At 38.6% G+C, this 25,044-nt stretch overlaps 2 protein-coding genes across 4 annotated transcripts in view; one reads left to right on the forward strand and one right to left on the reverse strand.

The window, feature by feature from the left end:
- Window positions 1-142: 142 nt before the first annotated feature.
- GTPBP6 (GTP binding protein 6) lies at window positions 143-11,274 on the reverse strand. Its single transcript, XM_088051167.1, has 10 exons — window positions 10,926-11,274; window positions 8,146-8,283; window positions 7,658-7,728; window positions 6,014-6,144; window positions 5,240-5,310; window positions 4,640-4,798; window positions 3,101-3,309; window positions 1,671-1,819; window positions 1,205-1,357; window positions 143-844 (listed from the first exon to the last, which is right to left on the reverse strand). Exons 1-10 carry the CDS (start codon window positions 11,272-11,274, stop codon window positions 703-705), a joined length of 1,572 nt encoding a protein of 523 aa, XP_087907293.1. The 3' UTR covers window positions 143-702.
- A 108-nt stretch (window positions 11,275-11,382) lies between these two features.
- The window catches only part of LOC102113412 (cohesin subunit SA-2-like), a 59,110-nt gene continuing 45,448 nt past the window's right edge, over window positions 11,383-25,044 (forward strand). The window contains exons 1-8 of one of the 3 annotated variants that reach the window (XM_088051643.1): window positions 11,383-11,462; window positions 11,589-11,757; window positions 15,378-15,584; window positions 16,129-16,213; window positions 16,829-16,975; window positions 18,433-18,529; window positions 19,530-19,606; window positions 23,614-23,685. In XM_088051643.1, coding sequence (XP_087907769.1) covers window positions 15,559-15,584; window positions 16,129-16,213; window positions 16,829-16,975; window positions 18,433-18,529; window positions 19,530-19,606; window positions 23,614-23,685 — 504 coding nt within the window. In that variant the 5' untranslated portion in view covers window positions 11,383-11,462; window positions 11,589-11,757; window positions 15,378-15,558. The remainder of the gene's footprint in view (window positions 11,463-11,588; window positions 11,758-15,377; window positions 15,585-16,128; window positions 16,214-16,828; window positions 16,976-18,432; window positions 18,530-19,529; window positions 19,607-23,613; window positions 23,686-25,044) is intronic. The other 2 variants (XM_014252209.2, XM_088051644.1) reach the window with 2 other exon arrangements.

Consider the following 25,044-nt stretch of genomic DNA (forward strand, 5'->3'; position numbering starts at 1 on the left):
ACATAAGAAATGGATCAGTTGTGGTTTTTTATTTCTTTTTGTTCTCCTCTGTGAAAAGGTTTGCTGTACCTTAACTGTTTTCTCCAAGAACTGATATAGTAATGGGTATTGTGGATAAATTACTGTAGGCAAGAAAACTGTATGGGTAAAAGATGTTCACAGCTAACTTTATTTAATGCCTTAATTAATTTTCTTTTTCTTCGCTGCAATAAGACATGGCAGTTATTTGACATCCATGCATACTGTTTGAACACATATTTATCTTCATTATTTCTATACAACTAACAATATTTTGTTCACTAACTTTCATTTTCTGAAAACCATCTGAAACACCTTAACTACAATAAATACTATTTTCTTCTGAAAAAGGCAATAAAAAGCTTTATTTATATAAGAAACTGTACTTTTCTGAAGGTTAAGTCAGATGCCAGTCCACATGTTTGAGGTCCTGAGCTTATATCCAGCAACATGTTTAACATAAAAAATTTAGTGCTGTCCTGGTACTTGCTGACAAAATTAAGCTCAAAGCTCTTATTGTTTCCATATAGAAGTTTTCTGAAACAGTGTCCATTTATAAAATGTGCCAAAACCATCAAGTGGGGAAGAAAAATAAACTGTTCAGCAGCGAGACTAACAGGTCGTTCACTTCATTTCACATCCTCTTGAGGAGATCAGTTTCTTCTCCTACAACTGGATGAAGTTTCATGACATGAAAATCTTACTGTTGGGAAAGAGGTTTTTGTATCTCCCAAAAGCAGAACTGCTCATTATCACCTTCACCCTGGCTGTGCCATCTTCAGGCATGACCTCAACTTCCTGAACTGTTGCTTCTTTATAGAGCCAACTGTAAATGTAAAAGCAGATTAGCATCTTAAAAGTATGACACACTGCACAAAATGTGATCCTTGGTCTAGGTCAGAAGGTTTCTATCTAGATAACACTTTAAAGATGAAGTGCTTTGCTTCACTTCTCCAACTGAGCTATTTTTTGTCAATAGGTTGTAAAACCTATTGATTAAATAGGTTGATTATTGATAGGTTAAACAGGTTGATTATTAAATAGATTATTGATGAAATAAAATTATTATCTCTGTTATTCTTAATGCAGCTTAAAATCAGTATGATATGATTTGAGAAATTTAAGACATGAATGATTAAGTGTTTCATACTTCTCCAAATCCTTCATACAATTCAGAATTATTTACCTTAGCTGAGGTCCCTCTAAGTTGATGTTTACTGTTAGAATCTTCTTCCCTGTTGCTGTCAGTATTTTTTTCTCTATTTCTTGTTTCAGTTCTTCTAAACCATGCCCATGCAGAGCAGAAACAGCAAAAGCATTTTCTTCAGTGGGTTTATAACTGAAAGAAAATTAATTGCTAGCACATTTGTTCGTGAAGATTAGGTTGTGAAAATATTCCAAGCATGGACAATTTAACTGAGTTACTTTGTACTAACACCTTCCTTCTACAGAGGCCAGTTCTTGTATGACTCAAGTGATTTCTTTTGTAATTAAAAGATAATTAATTCTTTTTCAGACCATAGTACATATGTAAAAGATTGAGATACACTATTAAGTATATTCTGAAGTGTGGGATCTCTTTTCTAGACTAAGAATTAAAAAGCTTCCAGAACATAAGAAATGTTTAAGTACACTTAGCATCTCTTGCTTACCTTTCTAGCAAATCCACTTTGTTATGAACTTCTACCACTGAGTCCAGTAAATGGCTAGGAAGATTAAGATTCCTCAGAACTGACAGAACAGTTGCTTTCTGGAGGATGGTTTCTGGATGAGTAATATCCCTCACGTGAACTATCAGATCCTAGCAAAGATCAATATGCAACACCTGTTACCAGGTTGTAGACACTGTATACCATTTTTGCATTGCTAATTCATGTAAAATACTTTCCTATCCATTTGATAATACATTGGCAGATTGGCACTGTAAAATTAACTACTAAAACAGTATTAAACTACTGTTTTTCTTAGATCATGATGGAAGAAAATCTGCAGCAGCTTAGTCTTCCACCTCTAGTGAGTACAAATTGCCTCCCACAAACCTGGAGCAAATGTTGTCAATCAAGCTAGTTACAGAATCAGATTTCAAGTAATAACCGATCCATTTTTTTTAAAGCCCAGCCTTTGTAACAATAGGGCTTTAAAAACACTGGAGATTAAGAAGAGCAACCCTAAAAAAAGCTTTTAGGAGAGTAATGGCTCCAAAACTGTTTCAAAAACAGAGGGGGAAAAAAAACCTCCATGTAACGTGTAATTCTATTTTTAAATTCAAAATATAGATTATCCTTATGCTTAGCTCCCAGGATACTATTACTGATGCTTACTGATATATATAATGTTTGCCATAATAAAAACCAAGAAAACAAAATCAACGTTTGCGTTCAAATTGTTTCATCATCTTTGCTAAAGACATTCCTTTAAACTTTTGAAAAATTAGAAGTAAGTGAAAAACAGGATGGTTTCAGCCAGCTTTTGAAAGCCTTGATATTATATAGTGAAGTCTGATCTTTAGCAGCATTCTGGCATCTAACTACCACTGAATTTCATTACCTTTCATAAGACAGGATTTTTGTTTGAATGTCTGTGTGTATGTATGCAGCTTTACACTTTGTTATAGCACAGGAAAACAACTTTAATGAGAAAATAATTGCTAAAGTACATTTATATTTATTACATGCTGCCTGCATCACATCACAATCACCCACTTGTAGTTCTACAGGAAACCTTAAGTTAAAACCAAGTAATTTCAGATGCTTTATTTCATTTTTAACTCCCAGGAAACCTAGCCTTGACTCACTTGGATGCACTGTTCAGATATTTTATCTGGCTTAGGTATCATGGAGATGGACACATACACTCAAAATAAACCACTTCTGAAATCCCTTCATAGCTGTATGTGCTGCATAAATAAAGTATCAGAAAATTAGTTTATTTTAAGATATTTACATCATTATCTCAGCAGTTTACTAGTCAGCCAGATAGCTTGCTAAGAACAGAATGTCAATTAACTTGCCCTTTTGAAGGGCTGAGGATTATCTAAAAGGAAATTAACTTCATTTCTCAATTTTTATAGTTGTCTACTTACTGAGTAAGCCACTTCTTCTAGTGTCGCTGAAAATGACTCAACCAGATTATGTGGAAGATCAGTCAGAAACCCAATGGTGTCAACATAAATAACTGCCATATGTGAGGGCAGATAGCCAGCATGGGCTGTAATATCCAGAGTGGCAAAGAGCTGATCCCTGGGTTGAAGTCCTGCTTCCCCAGTCAAGGCTTTGATCAAAGTAGTTTTTCCTAATTAAATAAAAATGGACAAGATTTTAATGGCTTATTCCAAGTAAAATTTTAATTTCAGGTGAAATGTATGATGTAACATATATTTTAACATCTATTTTAGTCATTTAATTGTAGCTTGTGATCAGAATGATGTTAGGAAACCCAAAAACAGTCCTACATTTTATAACTTGGAATTGGGTTTAAGGTCACGTATGTAATCACATACTGGTATCTACAGCTGTGCTGTGAAATCAAAGACTCTACCTGCAAAGTGACCTACCCACATCTCTCACCTGTAAGACTCTCTGAAGAGCACTGCCATGACAGCATTAGGAAGCTTGCATTTACACACCTCAGTGCTTCTGTTGTCAAATGAAATAATTTACTTGCTAAATAAGAAAAAATAAAGAGAAGCACTAATAATAAATACCTTATTAGGCTGAGGTCTTTATTGGGCATTTCCTCATGAACATAATACTAGAGACATTTATTTGACTCAATGAATATTTTACATAATTAGTCATTAAAGTGCTCAGTATATAGCCTAATTAAAGTATTTCAATTATGTGTATACCAAACTGTTTTATATCTATATATATATTTAAATCTTCAGTTTGAAAAGTATGGAAGTATGAAATTTAAGAAAAACACACAGTATAATTCAAAACCTTGAGTGTACAAGTCATAACAAAATTACTGTAAGATAGGTTTGCTTTTTTAAAGAAGCTGAATAAGAAAATGAAATTGTTTAAAGATAATCCAATCTTAAAAAATTGTCTAGTCCAAAGTCTATTTATGCTTTGAGTAAGAATTCACTCGTGCAAGCTAAAAAACCAAACCAAACCAAAAAAGGCAGAAGCTTTATTTAGCTTTATTTAGATTCTCCTAGGAAAACATCTCAGAATGCTACACATAATCCATGGAAAGGTACAGTGCTCCTTAACCAGGTTTCCCAGATCAATAGCCAGCTCTCAATTTTCTTCCTATGTCTCAAGTCTTCACAGTGATTTAAACACCTGTGTACTTTTCTGTACCCATTCTGCTCAAGTAGTAGAAATTCATATAAAGGGACATTAACAGTGCAGTCTTCAGCAGTGTATATAAAATCTTTTTGGCACAATAGGTGCTAGGCATTTCTCCAAAACATGTCTTCAAGACTGAAAACACCAAGCAGCTTAATTTGCTTTCCTAACTACATCCTAACTGACAGATATTCATTACACAATTAAAAAAACTAATTAAAATACCAAGCCTATACACACATAAATGAGAATCTGGCTGGAGTTTCTAATTAAAAATTAGACAATATAAGCTGTTTTGTGTTATGATTTCAGGAGGTTTTGCTTACCACAGTTGGTATAGCCCATTACTGAGATCATCGGGAACTCGCATTTTCTGCGCTGAGTTCTAAGTAAAGCCCTTTTTCTCCTTAGTTTCTCCAGGGCATTCCTAATTTTAAGTTCTCTATCTTTCAAGACACGATTCTGTGTTTCTAGAAATGTTTCACCTGAAACATATAAATGAGTAATTGGCAGAATAGTTTACAAGAGAAACTGTAAAGCAAGTGATGTATTTGGAAATCAAGTGAGTGAGCACTAGGTCTTGTGAAGTTAAAAATAAGCCACGAAACCTATGTATTCTTGCCTAAGAAAGTAAGTAATTATGAAACGTGCTAACTACTCTAAAATAGCCATGTACACTTATGAAAAATCCCTGTGGCAAGCAAATAGCTTATCCTTGACCACTTACTGACCAAAAAACTTGAATAGTACAGACCCAAACTTTATTCTTTAACTTACTTTCCAATAAAGTTTTGTAATTTGTTTAATTAGATGCAGAACACTGTTTTTCCTCCTGACCTACTCCAAATAAACTAAGATGCAACTAAATTTGTTCAAAAGCTATGGAGAAAAAAATCCTCTAAATCATGAGAATATTTAGACTTTACCCGAGCCCATGATGTATCTTGAACCACCTCTCTGTTGATCTTGCTGAGACACCTCATTTTTCAGATGTGACCTGGCAGCAGAGTAGCAATTAATTAGAAGCTTTTTTCTTTAATCCAGTTATACCAAAATACCTAAAAATTGTGAAGCATTAGTAGTATTCTGATAGTACAAATAAAACCACTAAATAAATGAATGAGTCGTAAATAAAACCTGCATGGCAAGAAGCCTGGAGAAAAAAATCCAGATTTTTCTGGCTCAGCTGCAGCTTGAAAAGCATACAACTCTCTTGGTAAATTAAAATTGCTATTCTGAAATTTCAGAGAGCCAAATATACCTCTAAAACATCCACATAACTCACACCAACTGCCATGTACACATTTCTGTGCCACATAATGCAGAAATATGGAAAAATTAAATACAAATTAATCTTCCTTACTTATAGCTTTCCTTATTAAACTCAACAATTTTATATATGGGATATACATATCCAATTCCTCCATATTCTGGCAATCCATCTTGTGTCTTAGAAAGAACTGGGTCCTTTTCATGAAAAATACATTTAGTGAGATTATTGAACACATTCTGGTTTTGCCTGTCAGCACTGCAGAAGCTTAAAATAACGACATTATAGTAAATAATTCTGTGCTCTAATCAATCATTGAACACCCTATGTATTTTTTCTCTACAGTAAATATTGCTGGGTTTTGTTACTGTAAAGAAATAGTCACTAAAACAAGTAGATACGAGTATGTGATTTGCACAGCCCGAGGTACCTGAGAAGTGGAATTTCAGCCAATGCTATCTGCAGTTTTGCTTCTCTGGTCTGGGCGTTACAGCGAAAAATGTGAAGTACCACGGTGTATCTGTCAAAGACTTGCACACCCCAGGCACCTTCTAGCTCTTTCTTTAGCCATGTAAGACAAAATAATCGAGATGTCTTCTGTCCCCCACAGTATCACTAGATCAGTTCCTACACAGCAAGTACAATTAGTTAGCTGATGGACATTTGAACTCAGAGGATCTCAGGATTCCATCGCAATGGATGGACAAGCATCATGAGCATACAAAGTCAAAATTTGGTTGACCAGAAAGAGAGGAGTTAAAGAGAGTTTAGAAAGTAGAACTTTATGTCTAAGCCCATCAAATTCAGCGAGAATCTTTCCGCTGCCCTTTATGGATTCTTGCAACAAAGTCTTACAGCCTATCTCAGAATCAGGAATCAGTGGTTAAATCCTTGTAAAAAATAAATTATGAAATACTGGAATGGGAAAGGCTAGGGATAACATAAAGAACAAAAAGATTACTAAAACTTGCAAACAAATAGAGAGGGATGCAGGGAAATTATTTAATAGCAAGCTTTTAATGAAATACTTAATAAACCCCAACCAACCCAAACCCCTCATCCTTGCTCTAATTCAGCAAAAGACACTTAAAATATGCAGTAGTTCTCTTATGCCATCTCTAAAATCCAGAATGCTTGTACACGTGTTCTCAAACCCTTTCTTGAATCAACCCTGTTTAATTGCTTTTAAGATCCATATTTCTGAAAAGAAAACAATTTTTAGCAAAACTAGTACTGAAAGAACTCATACTAGAAAATAAAGAGTTTTCCTAAAGACTATGAAATTAAAATGAAACATTTTCAACTTCCCTTTCATCAACAAATGGAAGCACTTGAATAACCATCTCTTAGAGATATTTGTCTTCTCTTCATTTTATAATTAGGAAAAGCATTCAAAACTATCAGCAAAGCATTAATGTTTGCTTGCAGTTTGCATACACTTTACACCCCGCATGATGCTGCACATACTAAGAACCCAGAAAAGCTTTTATTTCAGTTTGTTCTAGAGTATCTGCAGTTCATGTACCAGTTGTTTTACTACCAGTAAAACAAGATGCTGCACCCCTCAATGCTTCTTTTTAAGGCTTAGGAATGAAAGTTTAAGTATTTGAAACATTCAATTATAAGCTTGCTAGAATTTACACCTCATATTCTAAATACAATTCAGCATCCACAGCATAGAGAAAAAAACATGCTATCCACTATAAATATAGAAATGTGAGCATATAACTAATCAAAAATGTTGACATCCTTCACAACAAAAGTTGTGTTAACACCATCATTTTGTAACTTGAGTAACTTTTTTAACATTTTAAATAGGGCCAGTGTCAAATGTGGGAGCAGAGTCTATAATAAATTATACTAAGCTGCTGGAAAATTTCATGCGCAAGAGCTGGAAACATACATCAACTGGAAAAATGCAATAGGTATTGAGATTCTTTTCAACAAAACTCAGTCCTGGTGATTCAGATATTAACATTTGCAAATTCAGAATCTTAACCGACCACTTCTCCTAACATCAATAGCTTCCAAGCAATACTGATGCAAAGAATGATTTGATATTATATTTAATTACCTTTGTTAGTGAAGATATTCTTTCCACATTCAAGAAGACAGCTGTCACATGGGGCAATTTTTTAATCTTTTCTAAAAGATGGATAATGATTGCAAAATACAGTGTTAAATGTCAATTCTCTTTTTAAAATGCCCAGACTATAAACCATTTTGCATTGAGCAGAGTGCTTATAAAACATCAAATGTCACCATATTCTTTGTTCATAGAGCAGTTGTAATTGCTAATTCAGTATTGTGCCAAGAACAGCATCAGCCTCATTTATGTAAATCACATAGACTAAGTTGCCTCACACATTTTCAGTGACCAGGGGTTATGTCTATTCTACATTGCTTTAGTAACCTTAAAAACTCTTTCAAGTCTGCCTGTAAACATGCATGATGGATAAACAAAATTCTCCCTCTCTTCACTTTCACACCTATCTTTGAACAGTTTGGATGTAAAAGTCTTCCATTTAGAGTGATGCAGTGCTGAAAGATCTCACTCCTTACCTGTCAAAACCTGAAAGTTTCCTTTGCCAAAAACAAACTTCTTGTTGCGATTTTTTGTAGGAATAATGATTTTATCTAGAACTGTCCAATTCTGAAGAGTGTCTACAAGAGCAACGGCTTCGGCAATCTGTAATTCAGCTTCAGGAACATAACAATAATAGAAAAAAAATAAATATTACAATGTACCATCATAACTCTGCCCAGATCTCCAACTACAGTACATGCATGAACATGGAAAAACTAAGCTACACTAAAATTCTTCTAGCCTCTAGCACAAGGAGCAAAGTGTCTTACTTCAAATTAGAGTAATTGAACAGTTTGATGCAATTTTATCACACAAAGCATCTTTCTGACAGTATAAATTATTTTTCTGGCTGTTGGCTTAGGAGAGTGTTTAATTGTATCGTCAGGAAAGAAATCACCAAGCTTTTTTTCCTCAACACCTGAAATGAATAACTATCTGGAAAATCTGTTATTTCAGATGAGCACAAAGCCACAATATTAACACTCTGGTGTTTTGCAGCAATAATTTGGGAGTTACTAATATGGCATATCCTGCTGCTAACTTCACATCCACTCTTTCATAAGGGACCTAAACTGGTCTGTGACTTGCTAAAGCCAGCAGATTTGAATCCTGTGTTCTGGTTCATCAATTACTTTTGAGTTTTTAACATCTTCACTGCAAAACAATGATTTCTGAGGACTTTGTGAAATCACAAAGACTACACAAGCATATCAGATCAGCAACTCTAATCTTGATATGCCGAACTTTTCCTCTTCAGAACAAAATTGTCAAGTTTCTCTAGACTGCAAAATGTAATTTATATGCTAAATAGGTTAAATTGGTCCAAAAAGCAACATATTTTTAAAGATAATCATGATCCACTTTTTCTTCATATTGTTTGTGTTTCTTGTAAAATACAGATTTCCCATTGCATCTGTGGTGCTTCAAAAGTCATTCCACTGTTCATTGAACATTTCATTGTTCAGACTTCAGGCTCTTCATCTGGAGAGCCTAAATAAATGGAGAGGGACCATTGCTATTCTTCTGTATGTTTGGACACAAAGGTGCCTTCATATTTTACCTTCTTTTCAGTTGTAAAATTATGTCACATCAATTCTGAAAAGGTTAAAAACTTTATTCTGCAATGTGACAATTTGTTAGAATCAGCAGCACTAACAAAACTAAGTCAGATTTAGGTTCATCACATAAAAAAATGGAACAAAAAAATAAGTATATGTAAACTATCTCTTTCCACCCAGAAGGACATGGACAGGCTCAAGAACTGGGCCCATAGTAAACTAGTGAGGATCAATGAGTGCAAGGTCCTGCATCTGGGTCAGGGCAGCCCCTCAGTATATTGATGCAGGCTGGGGGATGGACAGATGGAGAGCAGCCCTGCTGAGAAGGACTCAGGGCTTTGGTGGATGAGAAGCTGAATGTGACCCAGCACTCTGTACCTGCAGCCCAGAGAGCCAAAGGTGTCCTGGGCTGCATCCTGAGCACTGCGGTCAGGAGGGCAAGGGAAGGGGTTCTGCCCCTTTGGTGTGAGCCCACCTGCAGTGCTGCAAAGGTAGACATGGACCTGTTGGAGCAGGTCCAGAGGAGCGCTACAAAGATGAGCAGACAGGTGGAACCTCTCCTATGAGAAAAGTCTGGGAGAGTTGGTGTTGTCCAGCTTGGGGAAGGCTCCTTGGAAGACCTTTTTACAGCCTTTTAGTATGTAAGAAGGGTTTATAAGAAAGATGGGGACAGACTTTTTAGGAGGACCTGTTGCAATAAAATGGGACAGTGGTTTTAAACCAAGAGGTTTGATTTAGATTTGATATAAAGAAGTTTTTTACAAGAGTGCTGAAACATTGGAACAGATTGCCCAGAGAGATGGTGGTCCTGTAAACATTCCCTGTGAACATTCAAGGCCAGATTAGACAGGGCTCTAACAATCTGGTCCAGTGGAAGATGTCCTGGCTCATTGCAGAGGGGTCAGACTAGATGACCTTTAAAGGCTTCCTGCAAGCCCAACCATTCTATGATTCTATACATAAAAAGCTAACTTACAAGATGCTTAACTTAATCCTTTACACTGCAACCTTATAATCAGAGAAGTGTTTAAAGAGAAGCATCAAGTTCATAATGTATATCTTAATTGTGTGTGATTAATGCTTATATATTAGTTAGTTATGACCATTTCTGAGAGAAATTGTAGTAGTCCTACTTTAGAAAATTAAATTTAGAAAATTTAGTCCTAAAAGAAGTCCTTACAGAGGAATTATTGGTGACTGTTGAGTTTGAGGGCTGAGGTCAATTAACATTGTCCTAATAAGGGGGACACCCGACTGTTTCCCTGACCAACCTGCACTGAGGCGTTCTGCCGTCCAAAATAGTTAGCGTGCTTTGCAAGTCAAAGCACAGACCTGCCAACACTCACTAACAGCTCCTTATCTTTTAAAAAGTTTTCAAAGTAGGAAAGAGCAGCCGAGACCTTCCATACAGGTTTGTCCTTTGCAAGCCGCACGTCGCTTTACAGAGGTTTCACCTCTCTAACAGCGGGTCCACTTCACACTAGGGGCACAGCCACAGAACCACTTCGGTTGGAAAAAGAGCAGCGAGTCCAACCTGTGACCGAACACCCCGTGCCAACAGCCCACGGCACTCAGTGTTTTCTAACACACGTCCAGGAGCAGTGACTCCGCCACCTCCCAGGGCAGTCCATCCCGAATCCCCCGATGTTTTCCTTCCCATCGCTCCGGGAGCCCGCCCGCCCCCCGCAGCCCCGCACCCGTGGTGAGCGGCGACTTCTGCGGGCCCCACTTCACCGCGGGGTGCACGATGGCAACGCGCTGGGCGCCGGGCCCCGGGGCCAGCGGAGACGGTCCCAGCAGCTCCTCCAGCGCCGCCTCATCCTCCTCCTCTTCTTCTTCTTCTTCCTCATCATCCCCGCCGGCGCCCGCCGGCCCGTTCCAGGGCGCCCCCCCGCCCGTGCCCGGCGGGCGCAGGGGGGCCCGGAGCGGGCCGGCGGCGCTGAGCGGGCGGGCGGGCAGGGGGCGACACCGGGGCCCAGCGCCCAGACCCGCCGCCGCCCGCCGGCAGCGCAGCAGCAGCGACCACGAGAGGCGGCCGGGCCCCATCGGCACGGCCGGGCCCGGGCGGCGGGCAGGGACCGTCACCGGCCGCGTCTTTCCGGCCGCTGCGGAAGCGGCGCCGCGGCCCCTGTGGCAGCGCTCCCCGCCCCGCCGGGCCCAGCGGCCGCCGTGATTGACGCCGGGCCCGGGCCGGCCGCGCTGGGCAGCGCCCGGGAGGGACGGCCGGGTAGTCGGTAGGTTTAATTCCTTTCTGTTTCATCCTTTTCTACGGCCGGGTGGGGGGGATGGAGGGGGTGGCGTGGTGTGTTTTTGCCCTGGTTTGCTTGGAATTAAGTCTCTTTGTGTGCCTTTCTTGACAGTTTTCGGCCGCTCTTCCGCCCGCAGAAGCCGAAGGGTTGTTAAGTTTTTAACACTCTCGATTTCGGTGAAGGTTCCTCAGAAGGTCGTGTCAGATTGCTTGTGCTGCTGAAATAATGTAGCGGAGATGATAGCCGAGCCCAACACAGCCAGTAACCTTCCCAGCCAAAAGTAAGACCTGGCACAGGTTGCCTGTAAAATCTCTTTGTAAATTAGGGTGCTGTCCTTTGGGTCTGTGCCGTGCAGATACCGCGGCAGTCTGTAGTGTGTCATCTTGGGGGGAAAAAGGGATTTGCTGTGCATTGTGCTTACTAATATCTTCATTTTATTTCCTTTGGTGTACTAATTAGCATTTTCTTAATGGAGTGTTTTATGCTGTTTGACAGGGACCTTCGCTTTGCAAGCTTTTCTGTGCCTTATTCACCGCAGTGCAAATGTGTACTCTACCTTAAAAAAAGGGGGCAGATTCATTGTCAATGCATGTGTTCCCTTCCTTGGAGAATTTGGGGATGCTGAGGGGGAAAAGTGCTAAGTAATCTGTAGGCTCCCTGTAGGCGTTGATGGGGGCATTGCTTCTATATATTTTGTATTGTTTTTATCAGGAATCCATCATGTCTTCTCCCTTTTATAACATATTTTTTAGTCGTCTGTCGAGATGAGCATAAGTATTCATATCATTGATTACACAGTGGTAATTAGGTGGTCTACTAGAATAAATATAAATAAATAAAAGGAAAAGTTAAAACATTTGGGAGATTTCTTTTTTGGTTTCAAAGAGTGACACCTCTTAGATGTCCACTGTTGTGTGCTTTGGACTCATTGCAGCCCAGTCTTTGCTGACCCTGTCACGTTCTGGGCCGGTTTGCCCCATGTATTTTGCTTCATTATACTCTAATGAAAGCTGAGAGTTGTAGCCCATGATGACATGTATAGCTTCCCATATGTTCATACATTCATATGTATGTTTCATCTGAAACCAGCCTTTTACCTTCAGAAGTGTTAGGCAGATGCATGGCAGTTGCTTAGTGGAGCTTCTTATGTTGCTTCTAAAGGACTAGCCAGTTGTTTTGAAGTTTATAATTTAAAAAATTTACAGATAGGATTCTTTCAGTAGCATTAATTGTTCCTTTTACACAGCAAAATGAACATATTGCTTCCTTGGTAAAGAGGTAGTTTTCTTTCCAAGCGTGAGTCACCAAGTCTATTCTAAATATTTATTAAGATAAGAAAACTGAATTCAGAAGTTATCACAGTAGCATTGTGTCTGAGGATTAGATGTGGGATTTGGCTTCCTTCGTACTTCAAGTGTTTTATCAGTAATACTTCAAGTGCTAGTGATATTGTGGCAGGAACACAAGGTAAAAATGAGTCTCTGAGCCACATGTGACAGGGTATAAAGGTGGAAATAGAAATGGCATTCTGCTTATGCTTTCTTACCTGTTGCTGATGGAAGCAAACTAAATGGCTGAGAGCTGTTTCTTCCAGTGCATGAAGCAGTGATTGTATGCATGCAAAAGTGCTCAACGTGGTGTGGAATAACAAGGGGAGGAAAAAAAAACTTCAGCTAGTTTGAAATTTGTCAAACCTACCATTACACTCCTATAGTTGAAAAGATGTTAAATGGAGATATGTGTAGGGATTGCTGCAGAAGTACCCCAGCTAAGCACAGTAGTTCCTATTTTGCTTAAGAAGGTAAGAGGATGTCTTAATTATTTTAACAATTTTTTCAGCAGAAATGTAGTTGAGCAAATAAAAATTCCATTTAAATATCCCATTTAATTGCTTAGTGGTTTCATGGGGTTCAGTTTTTAGGTGCTGGTCTAGTTTCTGCAAATGTTTGTACCTCCCTTACAAATAACCTTACTGGAAACAGTGTTAAAGGCTACAAAATAAAAAAAAATAATAAAAAAAAAAATAGGGAGAAAAAGAAGAAACATGAATATTAGTAGTATTAGTAGGATTCTAAAAAAACTGTTTTTGTGTAAGTTATCTGTTATTTCCCAGTGCTTCCTGAGTCATAGCTATGCACTGTGATGCACTGGTAACCAAAACAGTGCAAAAACTAAATGGCTTTTTAATATTAGTATTCAGTGCTTAGTTAAATTTGTTGAGTACTTAAGATAGATGTTAACTTGTATGTGTAACAGTTACTCTAACAAGTTTCACCCCAGATATGTTTAATTTGGTGTTTATTTGGTCCAGTGTGAGGGAACTGTACATCTGTAGTCTTCCCACTCTTGCAGGTGTTGCTGAGCTTTGGTAACATGCTGTTCCATATGCCAGGTATTTCCTTACTTTGTTGGGCCCTTTTTGCTACATTTTTGCTTCATTTTGTCTGGTGTAAGAGGCTGAACAAGTAGCCAAGGCCAGTAGATACTGTACAGAATGGTGTCCTTCAGGATGTTCTTGGGGGAGCAAGGCGTGAATTAAACCTTCAAAGAAGTGTGTTCCAGACAGAGAAACTAAAAGCAGTACATGATCAGGCAAGTCCTTGACAGAACTGTCCTCTAGCAGTTCTGATTTTTTTAATTATTTAAGTGTTTTAAACCAACTTGGACTCAAATATAGTTGCTCTAATCAAATGCAGTGCATTTATCTTCATTTTGGGATGGGGTAAGTTGCTAAGTAGTACTTGTATACAATTCAGAAAAGGTTTTGAAGGTGTGTTGAGTGTTATGTTGAGGTACAATGCAGAAACTGGTAACTCATGTTATTATGATGCTGGCTGGCACCTGAGTTGTATTTCCAGTGAAACAGTGCAAGTAAGAACCTGCCAGTCCAGCTCCACAGAGATGCATTCTGCTTTGAAATCAAGAGTGAAAGGATTTAATCACGTAGGAGAAACAGCTCCTTGACAAACATGGCTGGATTATTTTTGATTTTGTGGTCTGTAGAAGAATGTAAGAAGAGCAAACTGGCATCAGAAAAGCAACACATATTGCTGTCCCTTGCTGTTTGTTCTTTTCAGCTGGGAAGTCTTTGGTGGTACTTGGGATACTTAATCTCTGTAGCTCACAATTTTAAATCAAAGAAGACAGTTATAAACTTTTGTGAATGATTGCTTATTGAATACTGACTCATCTGGGAGCTATAGTTCATCCCGCTCTTCACAGGCAGAAAGTCCAGGCAGCTAGTATAAGGGTTGGTTCATCCTGAATTATTTTCTTTGCTTCCATCTATCAAACACTGTGGCACGTTTTGAACTTTTCTATAACAAGTAATTTGTGGAATTTAACTTTCATGGAGCATTTCTCTGTAGGGAAGGTAAGCATATGCATAATTATATTCAGAATTTTTTTATATTTTTGTGCAATTTTATGTTTATATAGAATTTTTATAGGAGTCTTTGAAAGCCTCATTCTACATCACTTCTTGAAGTGTCTCAATAGATCCAAAAAGTAAACAGAGACATGTTTAAATAAAACCTGCCTGCTCTTACCAATAAAATAATGTCAGGACCTTGGTCCTGCAGTTGATGTTCTTCAGTCTCAGAATTTGCTTTGCAAACCAATCTTGGGAAGAAGAAAGATAAAAATATTATCAATGCTTATATGGCATTGATAAATCTAGGTGGAGTTGAGGTGGCTGTGCATCCATAGAACAGTTAATTCTCCATCTGTGTTAGCCAACACTGGATGCTGGAGGATTGACTGTATCTGTTGGTGTAACACACTGTTTTTTTGTTTGTAAAGTGGTCACATGAGTTAGTACACTCTCTTGTTGCAGTAGTATCTGGAAATAGAAGTAATTGTACACTCTCATATTTACTTTCTTTTTGTGCCTTCCTGTAGTACAAGTCAACTGGCTTCATGTCCTGGCCACTGTAGTTTAAAGGAGGCCATTGCAGTCAGCTTCCAGTAGTGGACCTACTGCACAAGTGGGATCCAGCTCGTCTACTCAAACATGACCTTTGGCAAAGCACATTGTTAGCATTGGGAATGGTGAAAAATGGCATGGTTTCATTGCAGATAAATGTATGGCTTCAGATCTCCCAGAAGGTGCATATTTCTTTATAAAATTATTCCTCCATGATATTAGTAGTGACCTGAAAATGAAGTTTTTAATGTGTCTTTTTTCTTCAGCATGTTTTATAAACAAAGTAAACCAATTTCTTCCTCTCATTTTAAAATGTAGACCCATCAAATGTTTCTGCCTCGTTTAGCTTAGGGCACCCACAGAGTGAATGCCTACTTGTGTTATTGGTTCATGGGGCAAAGCTCTTAAGTCAACAAAGGCTGCATTAAGTCAGCGTCAGCTTTCAGTTTCATTTACTTATTTTATACTTCCTTGATGCCTTTGATAGCTTTGCTGGTTTTCTGATTATCTACATATCTTACAAGAAAGCCAACAGTCTGAAAAAGGCCCCAAATTTCTGTTGTACTTTTAAAGTTTGCTGTTTGGCTTTTAGTGACAAAAATGTCACTACTTCCAAACAATGAATTCAAAATACTGAAATACATGTATTTTCTTCTTGTTTTGTCCTGAAGTGTGTAGTTCTGAGTGCTCACTGCTAACCCCTTCAACATGTTTGTTACACCTTAGAGAGAATGCAGTCCATGATGAGACTGTGCCGGAGTCTGCTGCTCAGAATGGCACCTGCGTGAGAAATGGCAACCTGAAAACACCAGTAAGTCAATTTTAAAGCTTTTAAAAGTTTTAATTATTTTAAATCCTGGAGTTTATTTTGCGTCTCATCCATTTGTTACAAAATTGAGTATTGCATATAGCACTCACAGTGCATCTGAAAGCTGATCACTGGATGCAGCTTGACCCTCAAATTCCATTGGCAGCAGAGCCTCAATGCTGGCTTTTGAGCAGTCAGTTCATTTCAGCATATGCTTTTTCTTGCTGTGCTTTGTGTGCAGCTGATGTTAATTTGCAGGTAGTGAGTTTAACCTGTGAGTGAAAAGATGTAGAAGAGCTTCTGTGCTTGCTTTCTATTCTTCAGAAATGACAGCTGCCACTGAAAGCTGCTTTCTGGGTAGTGTGCAAGTGTACAAAATCTTCTTTCCTGTTATACCTTCCTGTGCTTATGACTCGTTGTTAAGAATAAAATTCAAACTGGTTTCTTTCATCCCCTTTTAGTATGGTCGTATTTGGTAAGGAATTGTTGGAGTCCTTGGGGCATGAAACTGAGCAGCCTGGGGAAGTGATTACAGTAAGAGCAAAAGAATCTTGTGTCTGTGAATATCTGTTGTGTGTTGTGTTTTCTCACATTCTTTGTTTACTTGGCTCGTTTCAGAGAGAGAAGCGGAAGGTCCGAGAGCAGTGTGAGAACATAAGGACAAATTCTACCGGTAGCAGAAGAGTGCGCCAGCTGCAGAATGGCGAAGTGGTTGAGGCAGTTACCTTGTTTGAAGTGGTTTGCATGGGGAAGCAGGCCATGCAGGTATTGCTAGCACTGAGTTCTGAAAGCACTTGGTAGAGGGAAGATGAATAAACAATGGTCATTTCCATTATTTGTACTGTGGAACATTTAAATTTGGCTTAAGTGGGAAAGAAACATGTTTGATTGGAAAACTGCTGTGAATATGGCTCTTGGAAAGAACATCTTGCAGCTTCAAGAAATTAGTGAAGAGGTAGCTGTCAGATGTTTAAAAAGAGGAAGGAAATTGTACCTAAACCAGTTTTTCTAAAACAATGCCTTAACATACAAAAAGATAATTATTTCAAAAAATGTGGAAAAGGTTCATCAATAGCAAATTCTAGTTGTCCAGAATTCTGAAAAATCAAAGTTTTATTTGTTTTTTCTTTTCTTTTTTTCCCTTTTCTTTCCCCCCTGTGCTTCCCTTGTACTATTAACCTTTTACCTTCATTCCAATGCAGTTTGTTTGCAGCTTGCATAATAGCCAGGTTCCCTGTTCATCTATATAGTTAGCAATTTTCTTCAGTGTGAGGAAGCCCACCTCCCAGTATTCTGTGAGCACATGTATATATTATCTTTTTATATGTGTATGAAAATCTGGAGCCCCAAATATTTTTATGTAGAGTTATAGATATGTCTGTAGTGTGTAGTTCCTGTAAGCAAAATGTGTGTGTATGTGCACACATGCATAAAAAGTACATTTATATTTTGGATATGAAACCTTCGTTTTTCCAAGATATTTGTGTGGATGGCTCTTGTCATGCTACAGCTGTGGTAACTTCAGTAGAGCTCCCTGAAGAGCTTGAGCTTGTCTTCTGCTGTGCCCATCATCATGGGAAGGTCTTAGAAAGGTAGCAAAGTTGAAAGCTTGAGTTCTGTTGCTGCTAGAATTTATTAGGCCTGTATGGGTTGAAACCTGGATGACCAGGAGATCCATGTCACTTACATGCTGGCTGTACTACCCTAGAAATGAAATTTGGAGTTCTTTTTTGGCTTACGTATAGTATATGAACTGTTTCAAACCTACTGCACAAATCAAGTGCTAGAGAAAAAGAAAACTTCCAGGGTAAATTGCTAGTATTATTAATACTGATTATTAGATGGTGCAGAGGCTAAATGTGTGTGTGGATTTTTTTGTTGTTTGTGTTTATTTATTGGTTTTTATATTAAATTGTTACCTCAGTGCTGTCATAAACTCAGGAGGACAACTTTTTAATTTAATTTTTTTTTAATATTACATTTATTAAAACTGGTTATTTTCCCTATCTAAGCAAAGCATCTGTGGAAGGCAACATTGTCTAAAGCAGTTTGAGACTTGAAAGAGTCTTTTAGAACTATTAGAAATGGAAGAGAATTGCTTGGAGTTTATTCTTGGTTTTGTAATTTAATGGAGATGGAACGGTGTTAGTTTTTGTCTTTATTGTGGAGTGCAGCAAACTGTGTTCATCTCCTGACTAATGAGCTTCTTTAATCTCTTCTAGTCTGTAGTAGTTGACTGGGTTGAAGCTTATAAACAAGACAGGAATGTGGCACTTCTGGATCTCATCAACTTCTTCATTCAGTGCTCAGGCTGTCAAGGTAATTTACCTTCTTCATAACCCTTTCCACTGTCTGTATGTGAGAGAAGTCTGAAGTGTGCTTTCTGAAATGGAATTTTCTCTGCAGTAAATCATGTACTTACAATCTGTGCTGTTCGTTAAGATGAACTCCAGATGGGCAGGCAAAATAGAAAAGATCGCTGCTGGTTAAATTCTTTGTGCTTGCAGCATTCCAGCTCTGAGAGTTGTATTTGAACAAGGTTTGCAGGGTCAGGTTTCTGAAGTGGCATGTCACACTGCTTTGCAGAATCCTCACGTAGGGACAGTGGTTTTGGTGAGTGTTCTAGTTAAAATCCTGTGTTTCAGTTGCCATTTGTGGTATGTTTCTTGGTATCTTTTGTTTCACTAGTATCCTTGTTTGAAAATAAGCAGCTAGCAAATTCAGCTCCCTGCTTTCGTAGCTAGAAAAGCAATCTCTTGACTCATTGCAGTTGCTTTTACTAGAGAGTTGTGAAGCTCTCTGTTTCATAACAAACATTGAGGCACTGACTTCTGGGGACAGTCTACTTAGCAAAATGCTTCAGGATGGCAAAGTAAGAGTTTTAGGAAGATTGTCCTGTTAGTTTGAAACTTCTGAGTGTATTTAAGCAGCTAGAAATGTACTTTTTACACGTCTTTTTTTTCCCTAGGTCTTTGACTAATTGACTTCTCTTATGGGAAATACTTTGGGGTTTTTGACTAGCAGTGGGCAAAATTTTAGTCAATCCTTGAAGTAAATGAATGAACAGAGAAAACAGCCTTTCCAGACAGCACAGAGCAGACTTCTGTAATGGGAATTTCAGTTTTGGTTCATCAGTACTTTTTCCTATCAATTAATTAATGTGTCTCTTTATATATATGTTGTTCTACCAGTGTACACACATAAAACAGATTTCCCTTTCTTTGGTGTTTCTAAATTTAATAAAGTCCTTACTGTGGTTTGGACTAGATTAATGTTGTAGAGTTATCAGTAATTTTTTTTAAAAACACTAATTTTTTAGGCATGGTAACAGCAGAGATGTTTCAAAGTTTGTACAAGAAGGATGTCATGCGAAAAATGACAGAGACCTTTGATAAGGTAGGCACAGGCTTTGATTTTGCATGTCTTTTTATTATAAACTATAGGCTCTACCTTAATAGCCAACCTGGATGGAATTCCTATTGCTTATCAGAACCTCTATACCACTTCATTAATTTAGTAAAATAAACCTGTTTTTTTGCAAGAGAAAATTGGTGTCATAATGACCCATTTTAACAGCAGCAGGATATGTTTTTTTAAAGATATTTTTATTTTGAGAATTTTATTAGGGCTGTCTGACTGCAGTCTTCCTGAATCTTTCTCTTAGGAGTTCTTTTGATAATGACTTTATGGGTGTAAATATAATCCAGCACTGCAGCAGGTATATAATTCCTTTGGTATTTGGTTGATAGGTCCTTAAAAAATACTAATATAGATTACTGATGAGTTAATTCAAAGATATTTTTAGCTGATATTTTTTTTTGAATATGTTCTTTCTGCTTTACTGACAATTATGATTTTTAATAACTGTATTATTTCATATGGAAGAAGAAAAATGTATTTCAGGTTTTTAGATAATTGTGAAAAGAGTAGTATCTCATTTTTTGTGGATTTTTAAGCAAAGCACATAGCTTTACAATACTGTTTCACTGCTTGACTGCTCCTTGACTAATTATGGCAACATTAAATTTTCTGCAGTGCTCTCACAGTTGCTTCTGTGCTTTTTTTCCCCCCATATTTGTCACCTCTGAATTGATTTGTCAAGCAGCAGCCATCAGCCTTGTTGTAATTGAGCATCTCTCAAAGACCAGCTGCTGTAGAAATTCCCACAGAGGATGGATTTGCCAACACGGTTTTCTTCATTTTAGAAGTGTAGTAGCACTTGGGTTAATTTTTTGACAGAAATGAACCTATATGTGTCTGACCATATGAATTAGTAGTCTGCCACTTATTTGGCATCTAAATTAGCCCTGAATAACACTGGTGATAGTGCAGGCACTCTGGCAGATACAAAGATGTGATTATTGTTACCATCAGCCTGGAAATATTACAGCTCTGTAACCTTTTCACCTGTCCTGGTGGGCAAAAAGGCAGGTCCTGCAGTTGCCTTAGAGGCTGTATTCTCCATGCTCTGTAGAGAAAGTAAGTTCTCTCTTATCTTTTTCACAAATAAGATGGAAATGTAAGTTAGTGGTTTAAGTTAGTTGAGAAGTAGTGCCATATGGGACTACTGTAATTTCAAAAACATTTTTGAAAACTAATGACAGTAATAGTGAAAGTAGTAATGAGAGTGGAGAATACTGCCAGATGCCTGCTCAATATCTTGCCTTTGAATTTTTATTGTTTGTTTCTAGCATTCAGATGATTCATTCATGATGATTTCAGTGATTCAGCCATGGCTTTCCTGTTCAGTTAATTGTAGATTACTAGATCCTTGTACCAATGTTTCCTCCTAAAATTGTTACTAATGTTAGTGTGAAATGTTAACAGAGTTTAGTATGGCAAGAAAAGAATTTGTAACATCCTCATGGACATAGTGGTGAAGTAGGAGTTAGTTAAGTGGTTAGTGAGGTGGGCTGAAAACTGGTGGAACAACCAGGCCTGTGGGGGAGCAAGCAGTGGCAAAAGGTCCAGTCGGAGGCTAGTCACTAGTGCTGTACCCCAGCTTGATATTGGGGCTAATGATGTTTAACATATTTAATAATGACGTGGACACTGGGGCAGAGTTTACTCTTAGCAAGTTTTCAGATGATGCAAAACTGGGAGAATTAGCTGCCAAATCAGGTGGTTGTTCTGCTGTTCAGAGGGACCTCAGTAGACTGGAGAGTTTGGCAGAGGGGAACCTCATGAAGTCCTACAACAGGAAGCCCTAGGAACTTGGGGATGAATAACTCTGTGTACCACTACACACTGGGGCCTGATTGACTGGAAAGCAGCTCTTCAGAATAGGATGTTGGTGTGGGTGACAAAATGAACATGAGGCAGCAACACACCCTTGCCACAAAGTTGACCAACAACCTTCTGGCCTGATTTAGGCAGAGTCTTGCCAGCAGGTCATGGGGGATGATCTTTCCTCTCTGCTTATACTACTGAGACTCACCTGGAGTGTTGATTCAAGTTCTGGACCTTACTGAAGAAGAGAGAGATGGGTCTACTGGAGTGAGTCCAGTGAAGGGCCACAAAGATGATTTATGGTCATTGATATGAGGAGGGGCTGAGAGAGTTGGGCCTGTTCAGTCTGGAAAGAAGCTGGCTCAAAGGAATCTCACCCATGTGTTGAAATACCTGATGTGACAGAATGACAAGGAGGAAGCTCAATGCTGTCGCTCAGTGCTGTGCAGGGAGATGGTGAATGCAAAGGCAGGCCAAGATGGGCAATGGGTGCAAACTAAAATGTACAAAATCTTGCCTGAACACCAGAAAACTTTTACTGTGAGGATGGTCAAATGGTGAAACAGGGTGCTCTAAGAGGTTGTGGAGTCTCTGAAGATATTAATTGACTGCTCATGGCATCACCTGACAGTGAGGAAAAAGACGTGTTCTTTGAGGGATCCTTGACAGAATGATGATGGCACCAATTGTAGTTAAAATTAAAGCTTTATTTCTTAACAGTATGTTATAATTAGTATAGAGCAGAATTTATGATTAAAATGGCACAGGATTTCTACAAGCAGCATCAATATAATAGCATAATATAGAACTTATAATATAGCTCAGGTCTCACTGTCCAGCAGGAGTTCTGGTCAAAGTTCACCACTTAGACCTTTCAGTACCTTTATTGACAGTGCTCTGGGTGCTATGATGTTTCCCTGTTCTTTGACTGGGTCATTGCCACCACCTGCCTGGCTGCATGCCTGGGACCTTCAGGGTCAGTGAGGAAGGGAGGAATTGGCCTGGCACCCAGGGATTGTGAGGCTATGAGGGAGGGAAGTTTATCTGTTAGATTTGTCTGCCTGGTTCACAGGACCTTCAGGGCCTGGTAATGAGGGAGGGAATGGATACATGAACTGCTTGGCATTAGTTGTGCTAACCACATTTCCAGGGGTTGAGAGCAGAGGTGCTCATTGCACACAGCACTGGGCAGCCTACTCTGGCTGACCCTGCTTGAGCAGATGGGTTTGGATTAGATGATCTCAGAGTCCCTCTCAGTTTCAGTCTTTTTGTAATTCTGTGAAAACTTGTACTGATACTGGAAGCAGAGGATGGCGTTAATATGGTCTTTGAGGTATTTATTTCGTCTTTGTGAGCTGTGATATTCCTCAGTGATGAGACAGTCTTGTCTTTACACTGGTTTTTTGTTTTTCTTCTAACATTTTTAAGATGTTCTGTTTCTCTCTTACGCTTTTGTTCCTATTTATGACATTTAGTTCTTGCAATTCTTTGTTATTATGTAGTTTTTCTTTCCCATTTTGTTGCTCAAACCTTTAGGAAGGGAAGAATTAACTTTGGTGCTTAACTGTGCAGCTAGATGGGGATAGAAATACTTGAACTTCACTGAACCTGGTAAAGAACTCTAGATTTAATGTCTTTTGTTTTGGAATAATTGCAGAAAGAGAAGAAAACATGTGTTGAGAAAACATCTTTGAACCAAGTCACACTAGTGTTGAAAACATTTCTGTCTAATTTGAAAAGCTCAGAATGTGTCTTTATAGGGTTTAGATATTTTTTTAGGGTTTAGACTTTTACATCTAAGTACCAAACGTTGAAAAGGGATGTATACTTAGACTTGCTGAGGAGCCCTATCTTGGAATTAATAATGAGGTTTATACCTTGTATATGTTAGCTTATAAATTTTGGAAACAAGTTGTATCCTATTAGTAACAAGATAACTCAGGTTTTATATAACAGTGTGTCTTTTTTCTGTCATTGGTTGTGAAAAAAAAACCCAGATGAGAAGGATTTAGGTTTTGTGTAATATTTTGGCTTGTGTAGGCCACCTGTAACACACATTGGCTGAAGTTCTAATGGCCTTTGAAATACATTTCATGTTTTGTAATGCTTTTGTCTATGAATTATCTGTGCCATTTCATTAACAAGTTTTCAATATTTTGTCTCCTGCATTACAGGAAACTGGGTTGCAGTATAAGAAATTCATGGCCTATCCTTGGATCCTGACAGTAACTTGGCCAGTGGACATGGTAGGGCTGTTGTAGTTTTCCACAACTGTAGTATAGCTTTTTCTGTGAGGAATTTATTTAAACTCCTTGTTGGCACTTAATTTTGACTTTCCGCAGACTCTGTATGAGGGAAGGAAACATTTCCAGGTTGAGTCAGAGCAAGAGCTCACATCAGTCTGTTGAGTGATTTGAATAGTTCTCTGGAAGAACCTGTTAAGGGCCTAATCTGACTTGTTTTCTGGAAGCAGAGTTATTTCTCTACTGGTTATGAAAGGAATCTAAGGGAATCCCAAGTTACATGTCTAAATTTAGGTGGTGTGCCCTTCATGTTGTGTATATGTTTACAGTGTGCATGTTACCATTTGTGTATTTTGTATTGCCTTTCAGATTGAGGAGTAAGCTATGGTGATAAAGTAGGTATTTCCTGAAGTTGTAGATGGTCTTTCTACTGTTCATGTCATGGTCAAGGAGTGTTAAATGAGGCTTGCTGGAAACTTCCTGTTTTGGTACTTGCTGCTAATGTTAGGCTCTGAACTTGCTCTTACAGCCTGGTCAGGAACATATTCCAGATTCCCGATGTGCTTTGGGTTGCAGCCAGCCCTGTGATCCGTCTGTCTTTGCATTTCACTTTAAAGAAAGCAGCAGCCCCTATACTTTGGAAACAGTGACAAGAGAAGAGCATGAAGTGTACTTTATAAGCACAGGAGGTCATGCTGGGTGTGAGGCTGTGTTACAATGTGGCTGAGAAGGTGTTTGCCCTCTGGTGAAGGACCAGCTGAGCAGTGGGCTGCCTTCTGGAGGAGATTTTCCATAGTGAGTGAAGTTTTGGAGTTTCTTGACTCCACTCACACCTGGAAACTAAGAAGATGCAAATTCATATTCTGAGCCATTCCTGGGATCTGTGAGGTGTACATGAAATAAATGTTTACACTGTCTGAGGTTGCCATTTACAAAGTCTGTCCAGTATATTTTCCACTATTTAATGTGAGAATTCATTTCACCTTCCCCTCTGTCTGCTTTCCTCCTGGCAGTATCAACCATACTGTGGCCACTTACGTTTTTATTGTAACTTGCTTTTTGCATGATGTCAAAGGTATTGCCCACTTACTGTTTCTGTGGGGGTTTTTGGAGACCCAGGTGCAGGTTGTATAGGTGAATGACTGAGTATCTGGCATTAAGCTTTAGCCTGATAAACTGCTCAAGCTAGCAGTGCTACTGAAGAGAACAGTCCTATCCTGTCCACACCACAGTTGTTTGTCTCCACTTTTCACTTATTTCATTTTCTGCTTGAATTTTACCATGCTTCTGCAGGAGGAGGAAGGATGGGGAAGTGGGGAAACACTGCTACCTGGGAGAAAGTAGAAGAAGCCAGGAGTGCTC

The sequence above is a fragment of the Pseudopodoces humilis genome, chromosome 2, assembly GCF_049639895.1.
Source record: "Pseudopodoces humilis isolate 2021_Gansu_Grassland_sample_001 chromosome 2, ASM4963989v1, whole genome shotgun sequence".
NCBI classification, from domain to species: Eukaryota; Metazoa; Chordata; class Aves; order Passeriformes; family Paridae; genus Pseudopodoces; species Pseudopodoces humilis.